Consider the following 12,340-nt stretch of genomic DNA (forward strand, 5'->3'; position numbering starts at 1 on the left):
TGAGTGTTGTTGGAACTGCACTCATTTATCCAGGCAAGTCCACTACACTTCCAAATTGTACATTGTGAGTCATGGAAGGACTTTGCAGAATCAGGATGTCTGCCATTTACTGAAGAATTCTCAGCATCTGACCTACTGTAGTAGCCACAGTGTTTATGGACTGGTCCAGTTACGTTTCTGCAAGATAGTGGTCCACAGCATGTTAATGGTGGGGCACGCACTGTAATGTCACTGTTTGGAGGAGATGGTTAGGTTCTCCACTAATGGAGCTGGTCATTGCCTGGCACTTGTGTGGTGTGCATGTTACTTGCCACTTATCAACCCAAGTCTGGAGCTTTTCCCCAATCCTTTCTAACTTCTGTTTTGCCAAGGCTCCTTGGTGTCCCGCTTGGTCAATGCTTCCGTCATTTTAAGGGCCGTCACTCTTACTTCACATCTGGAGTTTTGCTTTTTTCTCCAAATTGTACAAAGGTTGTTTGAAATCTGGAATTGAGTGGTCTTGGCAGAAACAAAACAAAGCATTAGTAATTCTCTTCTGTCTTTTCTCCTCTTTTACTTCTCTCCCTTTTAACACTTCTTATGGAGTCTCTCTCCATGTCCTCTTCTGTTTCTCTCTGCTTCCCTTCCTTCTTTATTTTCAGAAGGAGGTGATGGATACTAGGATTTAATGTGAAGAGGATTGGACATACTGAAAACCACACATGGACTGATATTTTAAGTAAAAAGGGGCCATCTGTATCTCCCTTCATATCTCCCTTTCTCAATCTCATGATTTTCTGCAAACTCTCACATCATCCTACTCTTTTCTCTCTCTTCCATCTTTGCCCCGTCTTACACCCTTCACCCTATCTCTTCCTGTTTCAACTTTCCACTCAATCCATATATCCTCCACTCCTCATTGCACCATTATCTCTCACCTGTCACAACTTTCACCTATTTACCCACCATTCTCACTAGCTTTCCTCAAAGGTGCTTTTGAGAGCCTGAAGACCACACAGCCTCAGCTGGTTTTCCCCTATTATCCTTTTCTTCTCTTCTCCTTGAAGAGCTTTGCTTTTTTAAAAAGAATCAACTTTTTCACATTTTAAAATCTGTAGTAACTAGGATTTTATTTAGTGTGTAATGTACCTTTAAGAATAATACTTGTTAGGGCAGATCACATGATCTGTTGTAACCAATAGGAGAGTCGCGCGGGCTACCTTAGCAGTCAGTGTAGAGATAGAGTTGGGGCAGAATTTTGCCCTTGATGGGCGGGAGGGCCCCATTGGCTCAGCAGTGGGCGGACGGCCAATCGCCGCTGCCGAAACGGGCCCCGTTGCCATTTTAAGTGGGTGAGCCAATTAAGGCCCGTTCAGTGTGACGCCCGACGGGAAGCGCAATGCGCTTCCTGTGCAGGGGGGGTGGTGCACTGTCAGAGTGTTCTCTTTCACACATGCACACGAAAGGGCACACATCTCCTTGAGGCTAAGTGCAGTCTCAGGGAGATCGCTGAAAACCAGTGAAACTCTAAAAACTGAAAAATGAAAAAATCATTAACATGTCCCCCTGATGTGAAAATGTCACGCGAGATGGGACATGTTAATGAAATAAACAAAAACTTTATTAAACATTTTTAAAACCGCTATCAAACCTCATCCCGCCACTGGATGAGGTTTGTAAAAAAATCACTTACCTGCCTGCCTGTTGGGCCCGTGTGCCGACCCGAAGTTCGCACGGGCCCCTCAAAATCATCGACAAATGGCAAGTTAAGGGCCTTAACGAGGCCTTTAATTAATGGTGGGCCACGTTCCACTGCATAGCACGCCCGCCGACCGAAATATTGCAATGCCGCGCACTGACATTGGGACGCTCGCACAACATTTTAAGCGCTGGCGTGCGGAATCCGCCGCCCACATGCCAGCCAGAAGATTCTGCCCTTGGAGTTGAAAGCACACATGTAGCTGCTGCTGAGTGTATTGTAAATAAACTTAACATTTCCACCTGAGAATTGTCTGCAAATCAACTGTATCATCAAAAGCACAACTCAGCCACCCTACAACAAAATCAAATTAGAATTAGGACACATGAACATATGAACAAGGACCAGGAGTAGGCCATTTAGCCTACAGCACTCGCTATAAATGGGGTGATTTAAGAATTTTATTTTATTTAAACTTTATTTTGATTAATTAAGCAACAACCTGACATAGTCATCCTCACGGAATCATATCTTACAGATAATGTCCCAGACACCACCATCACCATCCCTGGGTATGTCCTGTCCCACCAGCATGTGTCGGTGTGGACCCGATGAGCCGAAGATCCTCTTCTGCACTGTGATTCTGTGATTCTGTGACAGACCCAGCAGCGGTGGCAGCACAGTGGTACACAGTCAGGAGGGAGTTGCACTCGGGGTCCTCAACATTGACTCCAGACCCCATGAAATTTCTGGCCATCAGGTCAAACATGGACAAGGAAACCTCCTGCTCATTACCACGTACAGCCCTCCCTCAGCTGATGAATCAGTGCTTCTCTATGTTGAACACCACTTGGAGGAAACACTGAGGATGGAAAGGACACAGAATGTACTCTGGGGCTAGGGTGGGGGGGGGTGGGGGGGTGGGACTTCAATGTCCACCACCAAGAGTGACTCAGTAGAACCACTACTGACCGAGCTGGCTGAGTCCTAAAGGACATAGCTGCTAGACTGGGTCTGCGGCAGGTGGTGAGGGAAGCAACAAGGGGGAGAAATATACTTGGCCTCATTCTCACCAACCTGCCTGCTGCCAATACTGTCCATGACGGTATCGGTAGGAGTGACCACTGCAGTTGTTTTGGAGATGAAGTCCCAGCTTCACAACGAGGATACCCTCCATCGTGTTGTATGGCACTACCACCATGCTAGATGGGATAGATTTCAAACAGAACAAGCAACTCAAGACTGGGCATCCATGAGGCACTGTGGGCCATCAGCAGCAGCAGAATTGTACTCAAACACAATCTGTAACCTCATGGCCTGGCATATCCCCCACTCTACCATTACCATCAAGCCAAGGGATCAACCCTAGTTCAATGAAGAGTGCAGGAGGGCATGCCAGAAGTAACACCAGGCATACCTAAAACTGTGGTGTCAACCTGATGAAGCTACAGCACAGGACTACTTGCATGCCAAACAGCTAGCGATAGACAGAGCTAAATGATCCCACAACCAACAGATCAGGTCCAAGCTCTTGCCACATCCAGTCATGAATGGTGGTGGACTATTAAACAATTCACTGAAGGAGGAGGCTCCACAAATATCCCCATCCTCAATGATGGAGAAGTCAACATGTCAGTGCAAAAGATAAGGCTGAAGCATTTTCTACAATCTTCAGCCAGAAGTGCTGAGTTGATGATGCATCTCGGCCTCCTCTGGAGGTCCCTAGCAGCACAGGTGCCAGTCTTTAGCCAATTCGATTCACTCCACATGATATCAAGAACTGGCTGAAGGCACTGAATAGTACAAAGGCAATCGGTCCTGACAATATTCCAGCAATAGTACTGAAGACTTGTGCTCCAGAACTTGCCACACCCCTAACCAAGTTGCTCCAGTACAGCTACAACACTGGCATCTACCCAGCAATGTAGAAAATTGCCCAGTTATGTTCTGTACACAAAAAGCAGGACAAATCCAACCTGGCCAATTACTGTCCCATCAATCTACTCTCAATCATCAGCAAAGTGATGGAAGGGGTCATCAATAGTACTATCAAACGGCGCTTACTTAGCAATAACATACTCATTGATGCTCAGTTTGGGTTCCATCAGGGCCACTCAGCTCCTGACCTCGTTACAGCCTTAGTTCAAACATGGATAAAAAAGCTGAACTCCTGAGGTGAGGTGAGAGTGACTGCCCCTGACATCAAGGCAGCATTTGACTGAGTGTGGCATCAAGTAGCCCTAGTAAAACTGGAGTCAACGGGAATCAGGGTGAAAACTCTCCGCTGTTTTGGAGTCATACCTAGCATAAAGGAAGATGGTTCTGGTTGTTGGAGGTCAGTCATCTCTCATCTCAGCTCCAGGACATCACTGCATGAGTTCCTCAGGGTTGTGTCCTTGGCCCAACCATCTTCAGCTGCTTCATCAACGACCTTCGTTCCATCATAAGGTCAGAAGTGGGGATGTTCACTGATGATTGCACAATGTTTAGCACCATTCGTGCCACCTCAGATACTGAAGCAGTCAATGCCCAAATGCAGCAAGATCTGTCCGATATCCAGGCTTGGGCTGACAAGTGGCAAGTAACTTTCATGCCACACAAGTGTCAGGCAATGACCATCTCCAACAAAAGAGAATCCAACCATCGCACCTCGATGTTCAATGGTATTACCATCACTGAATCCCCCCGCTGTCAACATCCTGGGGGTTACCATTGACCAGAAACTGAACTGGGCTAGCCATATAAATACTGTGGCTATAAGAGCAGGTCAGAGGCTAGGAATCGTGTGACGAGTAACCCATCTCCTATCTCCCCAAAGCCTATCCACTATCTACCTACAAGGCACAAGTCAGGAGTTTGATGCTTTACTCCCCACTTGGCTGGATGAGTGCAGTTCCCACAACACTCAAGAAGCTTGACACCATCCAGGAAAAAGTAGTCCACTTGATTGACACATCCACAAACATTCACTCCCTCCACCACTGACGCATAGTAGCAGCAGTATGCACCATCTACAAGATACACTGCACAAATTCATCAAGGCTCCTTTGACAGCACCTCCCAAACCCACGACCGCTACCATCTAGAAGGACAAGGTCAACAGATGGATGGGAACACCACCACCACTGGGAAGTTCCCCTCCAAGTCACTCACCATCCTGACTTGGAAATATATGGCCGTTCCTTCACTGTTGCTGGGTCAAAATCCTAGAACTCCCTCCCTAACAGCACTGTGGGTGTACCTACACCACATAGGCTGCAGCTGTTCAAGAAGGCAGCTCACCACCACCTTCTCAAGGGCAAATACAGACGGGCAATAAATGCTGGCACAGCCAGCGAAGCCCACATCCTCTGAATATTTTTTTTAAATTAAAAGCTCAAGAGGAAAGAATGGCAGATGAAAGAAGCAGGGACAATTTTGAGCAACTTACAGAAATTTGGTGGTCAGATTGTCCAGTAATAGGGTGATATATTGACAATCAAATAGCGGTTATTGTGGCTGTGGTCTGAAAGCTTTATAAAATACATAAAAGTTTATATACGTTAGGTATGTAAATTCAATACAATAGGCATTAGTGAGCATTATCTAAATTCTTTTGCAAATTTTTACCATTTACTCCTTCCTACAGTCAAGCATGAATTGAATAAAACCCTGTTTTGAAATGTTAACATTGCCATTCTTGGCTTGGAGAATATAAAGTGGAAGTCTTTGAGCAACACCAAGGAACCGGTGCAGAAACAGAAAATATGCAACAAGTCCTTTTGGGAGCAGCTCCTTTGCACTGCAGTTGGTTAGTAGGACAGGGCCTCTCTTATGGAGGTATCATCTACAGAGTCAAGGCAAGAAGGATGGATAGAGCAATGGGAGTCCACATGTGCTGCCACTTCACCTCCCATCTTGGCTCAGTGGTACCATTCCTTCCACTAAACAGGAAGATCTACGCTCAAACCCCACTCCAGAGAGTGTTGGCAAATAATGACTGGACATCTGGATCTAAATTCCGGGTTGACATCCAGTGAGATGTGGTGTGGGTGGCCCCACCTCACTGTATGGGGTGTGGGAGCTCTGAAAACGCTTCTCCAGCCTGGGACTAACCCCAGCCCTTTTCAGCTGATATAAAGATGCCTGTGGACAATGGACAAGCCAGTCAAACTATGAATTTGTTTACAAAAGAATTCCCACAGGCAGCTAAGCATGAGCAGCCTACTAATAAAATGCTTCCTTGTTGCTCAAATGGCTGTGGATTTATTCTGGAATTGCACAATTTGTGGCTGCAGGTGGTATTATAAATTATATTATATTTAAAACATTATTATGGTCCTGTGGGCAGCAACCACCACTCGTTTCAATATTTACCAACTCCATAACAAATAATTTTTTTGTGATTCAGGAGAGTTAAGAAGATGGCTCATCCTCTCCACTTGCCTGGATGAGTGTGGGTCCAACAACACTCAAGAAGCTCAACAACATCCAGGACAAAGCAGGCCATTCATTCGGCACTCCATTCACCAACTTAAACATTCACCACCGACGCATAGTGGAAACAGTGTGTTCCAGATACAAGATGCCCTGCAGCAACTCACCAAGGCCCCTTCGACAGCACCTCCCAAATCCGTGACCTCTACCACTTAGAAGGACAAAAGCAGCAGATTCAAGGAACATCGCCACCAGCAAGTTCCCCAGCAAGCCACACACCACCCTGATTTGGAAACATCACTGTTCCTTCACTGACTGTGGATCAACATCCTGGTACTCCCTCCCTACCACGCTATGTAAGTACCTACAAGGGCAATTAGAGATGGGCAACAAATGCTGGCCTTGCCAGCAACACCCACATCCCATGAAAGAATTAAGGAAACAGGTTTTTGACTTCATCCACTTTCAACTCTTGGATTTAAGCATACTTTGTTGATAAAACTCCCTAATATCTTTTTGAATTTGTTCTTTGCAATGTGAGCAACATGGTGCCATCTACAGGATGTATGCAGCAACTCATCATTTATTATCCATCCCTAGCTGCCCTTATGTTGGTGGTGGTGGGCTTCCTGAACCATTAAGAGTCCCTGTGGTAAGGTATTTTCACACTGCTATTGAAAAGGGCATTCCTGAACTTTGGCCTAGCAATGATGACGGTTTGACCTGATGTGCAATTTGCAGGAGAACTTGGTGGTGGTGATCTCATGTGGCTGCTGCCCTTATCCTTCTAGTTTGCAGGGGAAGGAATGATTGTCAAAGTAACCTTGGTTATTTGTGGCCTTGTACCCTATAGGTAACACTATTCACTTTGGTTGCAGTGTGTAAGTTCCGTAGCAGAGGTGTTAATGACCAAACTATTGTGTCCTGGATGATGTCCATGTTGTTGTGGCTGCATCCATTGAGAGGCAAGTGGTGAGTATTCCACCATATCCCCGACATGGGTCTTATAGATGTAGAGAGGCTCTGAGGCGTCAGGAGACTCATCACAAAGTGACCAGCCTCTGCTCTTGTAGCCCCAGTATTGAAATGAGACATCCACTTTAACTTCCAATCTGTGGTTGTTGATGGTAAGAGAACTTGGTGACAGTTGTGCCATACTCAGTTGAAGGCTGCCTTAGTGTAAAAGGCAAGCAACTCACACCTCTCATCTGGCATTTAGATTGGCAAGGGGAATGGCTAGCCTTGGTGCAAAGGTCTTCAACACTACAGTTGGAATATTATCAGGGCTCATAGCTTTGTTATGTCCAGCATGGTCAGCTGCTTATCTGATGCAGTGAACCAAATTGCCATGACAAGAGAATTGTCCATTTAAACTTGCGGCTAAAGATACAAAGGATTCAGACACTCCCATCCCAAGCCCATGAAGAATACAAAACCACACAAAAAGACAGGATGGAATTAAGTTATATTTAATTATAAAAAGGCACACAGTGTGAAAAGTATCAATGTATTCAACATTGCAAATTCAGTCACAGTATTGAAATCCTTCATCTGATTTTCATTCCTGATGAAAATATAGTTTTCTACCACTCTTTATGATTTAATAATCTTCTCCAGGTTAATACAAAGATTTTTTTTACATAAAGAAAATCCATTGAAAATTAAATTAAGCAATAGGAAACATTTGAACATGATAATTTATACACAGTATTGCACATAAATAATAAATAGTGATGCTGCTTTCTCTTCCATTAGTAATTAGCCAAGGGACTCAGTGGAGTTCTATAAATCATCCCTCTGGGTAGCCAGTGGTGTGTCCCAATCTCTCACAAAACTTTGCTGAATCACATGTTCAGGGGCCTAATCACTTCGCTAAGACTGTCATATATTTTACTTACCCTGGCCAAGTGTATTTTAGCAGACCACAAAGTCAGGCCACTGTAGGTAAGTTTAAGATGGTTCTAAAATACTGTTTCTTGGTCAACTTTTAAAAATTTTTGAAGTGTTTTTGTAGCATCACTAAAGCACATGAATTTCTAATGTCACAAGGTGAAGATGTTCACCATGGGTCATGAATGGTGGAGATATTCCAGGCATGAGGCACAAGAGGGCGGATTCTCCAAAAGTGTCCTACCATTGGAAACCTCATCCACCGGCTGCTCACAAACCACAGAGGCACTGCCCTACCCCTTGAAGACAGCTCCCCATAGCAGGCATGCAGTCAGAGAATTGGTCCTTATGTAGATCAAAATGATCTTGGGGAGGAGACCAAGTGGAGAGATGGTGTGGGATTGTGGTCCATGAGGTCTAGATAGCTTGTGACATAGTCAGAGAGATAGGGACATAGAGAGATCCTCTGAAAGGAAGCAGTCATAGGTTTCAGTACAAGCCACTCATACTCTAGCTTATTAAAGTGTTTTGATCACTCACTCTGATTTCAAATACACTGAAATCTCAGTCATAGCACTCAGATATACAGAGAATATAAATTAATGAGGTCTCTGTTAATTTAGAAAAAGTGCAATGTCCATCATCCAAAGGCTGACCTTGCATTCAGGTTTAAAGTCACACCATGGTTTCCTTGGCAGATGGCTGGTATACAGCCTGCATTCTGGAGGCTAGTGCTTGCTGCAGGTCTGTCAGAAGATCATGACATCTCTCTGTCTGGCTCTGCACCAGCTGCTGGAAAGAGTCCTGCTCTAGTAAAGGCAGCATATTCTTGAGGAAATATCCATTGCAGTAGGAGACCAGCTCATTAGCTTTGAGAACCTGCACAATATAGGATCAGATCTTCAGAAGAAAGTATCATATGGCATTGAAGGAGAACATTTGGCCCTTTCTGTCAATTAAGGTTCTTTGAGAAAGCAATCCAATTAGTCCCACTACCCTGCTCTTTCCCCGTAAAACTCTTTAGTGCAGGAAGTCAGTAAAGACAGAAAACCATGAGAATGGTCCACAGGAAGTCCATGTTTGATGGCAGTCACAGGCAGGGAAACTCTCCACAACCTGATCCATCTTGGACCGTGAACTAAGATAGGAATTTACCAGTACAACTGGGCTCTGTGTACCTGAAGGATCCCCCTACCGCAACCCCCACCACCCCCTCCCAGTTTTTATGACATTGGGCAATGCAAACATAGAAATCCAGTCACTGTGGCTCCCACATGAAGAATAAGCAGTCAGCTGAGGTTTGAGAAGATTTTTTTTTTCCTTTATTCATTCTTGGGATGTGGGCATCGCTGGCAAGACCAGCATTTGTTGCTCATCCCTAATTGCCCTTGAACTGAGTGACCTGCTCGGGGCCATTTCCGAGGGCAGTAAGGAGTCGACCACATTGCGGTGGGTCTGGAGTCACATGTCAGCCAGACCAGGTAAGGATGGTAGATTTCCTTCCATAAAGGACATTAGTGAATCAGCTGGATTTTTACAACAATCGATGATAGTTGCTGTGGTCACCATTACTGAGATTAGCTTTACATTCCAGATTTATTAATTGAGTTTAAATTCCACCAGCTGCTGTTGTCTCTGGATTACTAGTCCAGTGACATTACCACTTCACCACCTAGATGGTATATGCCTATCTCACCAAGAGTCTTCACTATAGGGGGGGCGAGGGGGAGAAAGAAATAATTGATGCGAATGTAGAGGAAATGATTAGGTTTCAGCTGTGGCTCAGTGGGTAGCTTTCAGCTCAGGGCCAGATGGTTGCAGGTTCAAGAAATGCGGCAGCCAATTTGTGTACAACAAGAAAGATTGTTAACATCATACTGCCCAGGGTATCTCTTTTTAGTAAGGGTAGTTGAGGGACAAATATTGGCCAGGACACCAGTGGTAACTCCTTTGCTCTTCAAACAGTGTCACAGGATCTTTTACATATACCCGAGGGGGCAGGCATCGCTCCTGTTTATTGTATTATTCAAAAGATGACATGTGCGACAGTGCAGTGCTTCCTTGCCACCGCACAGGAGTGTCAGCCTCGAACATTTGATCCACAGAGCTGATTGTTCACATGTCACAGAACCCGGCTGATTTTCACTCCAATTATTTCAAAATTTATCCCGTTAGTTGATTTTGCATGCTTATGATATGCTCAGTGCTAACTCAGAACACTGTTATGTTGCATGGAAATCAGGGCAATATCCAACAACATGGCTGACCTCTCCTCACCTTGGCCTGTTGGTATGTGTGTAGGCTGTCAGCAAGTGTCAAGTTCTTTGAACAGACGACCTCACAGTGACGTGTCAGAGGTTTTAGTTTGAAGATGCTTGAAGCTGAGAGAACCTGGAATAGACAGAGTTGTAAGCACTGAGTAAATGAGTCAAATCTCTCCATCTCATCAGAAGCACTCCACCACTCTATCCTATCATGGTCTCACCCCAGTCTTGCAATCTCACCCAACATTCCATGTACTTGTGTATTGTGTAGCCTATCATGGAGTCTAGCTCAGACATGTAATCCCCTCCCACAGCTCATGCACACTCTATGCTACCATTGATTGTATGCCACACAGTTTACTTTTAATGTAACCTTCTCCAAGTCTTCACCAAAGAAATGTCAGAAAACAAGCAAAAACGTAGACCTGTCTCCTCATAGCCCACCCAGCCACCCATCCGCAGCAAGTGTTGGTGGACAACAATTAAGATGGAAATTGCTCACTGGATTTTCCCAGTGACAATGAAGCTAATTGTACATACTGCCCTTTTAATGTACCATTAACATCTGATTGATTGGGAAAAGGCAGAAGACTGCGGAATACAGACAGCAATCACATAAGAAAAGACAGCTTACCTGCAGGGCTTGGTTTTTACTGATGTCAAGTCGCTCTGTCTCTCCGTCATAAATATACTGAACCAGGCACTGCCAAGAAATCACAGAACCAGGATGAGAGACTGTGCACAAGACTCTAATATTAATCTGCTGACTGAAAAAAAAATATCTACAAATGAAGACTTGTATTTTTATAGTGCTTTCTATACCTTCAGGTTATCTCAAAGTAATTTACAGTCAATGAAGTGCTTTTGAACTGTTCTGCAGAAACATAACCAACAACGGGATGAACTACCACTTAATACAATTTTGGTGATGTTGGTTTGGTGATCCTTGGCCAGGATACTCGAGGTTAGTCCTCAGGCACCAGGTATACCAGTGGCTGAATTCTCCGGTCAGCGAGTGGGGGCAGGGCCCACTCGCCCACATGTAAAATGAGGGGTGGTGATGTCGGGCACACACACGTCTTTTAGACTTTCATTTCGGTGGGCACGCAGCCGACTCGACTGAGCACCCGCTGAACTGTCAAAGGCTTATTAAGACCTAATTAACTCAATTAAGTGAGCTGCCCATTCAACCTTAAGGTTGGGGGCCAGGCAAAGAGCCTAGGCGGCCTTCACATTTTTCATGAAACCTCATCCATGGGCGAGATGAGGTTTCATGAAGTGTTTTAAAATCTAATAAAAATTTTTACATTAATTCTTTGACATGTCCCAGCTCATGTGACAGTGTCACATGAAGGGACATGTTTTACAAGTTTTTTTCTCCTTTAGTTAAATTTACACATGTCAAACCGATCTCCCTGAGGCACCTCCGTGGCTCAGGGAGATTTCTGCACACTTCAACACGCACGCGCAAGTGAGCATAGGGAATGACTCAGGGAATCCACACCCCACCCGCACAGGGAGCGCTCTGCATTTCTGGGTGTGCACCACGATGGGTGGGCCTTAATTGGCCCGCCCATGTAAAATGGCGGTGCAGCCCCGATCGGGGGTGCCAATCAGGTTCATGCCCGCCCCCACCCTCCCCGTACAATCCCCCCCCCAACCCCCCGCCACCCTGTCCCCAACAGTGGGAAAGTTTTTCCCCAGGTGTCAATGGGGTTAACTGGTTACCTGGTTAGAACAGGAATTTGTTAATTCGCTCTTACCTTGAATGTGCTGTACTTGATGTCCTTGATCTCAATGGGACCACAGGTCTTGGCATCAGCAGAAGGGCAGTTTGTAATAAGGTCTTTGAAGCTTAAGAGTGAAAAAAACATCCAATTAAGTAATGACCCCAGAAAGGGTCCTGTATAGATAAGACATTCATTACAACAATCAAAATGTTGTATCCCATTTAAAATGTTGTTGTATTTCATTTCAAAATAACCCTCAAGCAATGCAAACTGGACAGAGAGCAGGTGTCAAAAAGCCCACTCACAAAGACTGTCCCACCCAGGAAAATCCTGTCCACTGACATTCACAGGAATCCTTCTCA

General features: G+C 45.0%; 1 protein-coding gene across 1 annotated transcript in view; it reads right to left on the bottom strand.

Annotated features, from left to right (window-relative positions):
- Positions 1-7,547: 7,547 nt before the first annotated feature.
- LOC121282570 (ankyrin repeat and BTB/POZ domain-containing protein BTBD11-like) overlaps positions 7,548-12,340 on the bottom strand; it is a 46,570-nt gene continuing 41,777 nt past the window's right edge. The window contains exons 14-17 of the mRNA XM_041196316.1: positions 12,012-12,102; positions 10,883-10,951; positions 10,262-10,375; positions 7,548-8,863 (exon numbers count right to left, since the gene is read on the bottom strand). Of these exons, the coding sequence (XP_041052250.1) occupies positions 8,660-8,863; positions 10,262-10,375; positions 10,883-10,951; positions 12,012-12,102 (478 nt within the window). The 3' untranslated portion in view covers positions 7,548-8,659. The remainder of the gene's footprint in view (positions 8,864-10,261; positions 10,376-10,882; positions 10,952-12,011; positions 12,103-12,340) is intronic.

Source organism: Carcharodon carcharias, chromosome 9, assembly GCF_017639515.1.
Source record: "Carcharodon carcharias isolate sCarCar2 chromosome 9, sCarCar2.pri, whole genome shotgun sequence".
Lineage (NCBI taxonomy): Eukaryota > Metazoa > Chordata > Chondrichthyes > Lamniformes > Lamnidae > Carcharodon > Carcharodon carcharias.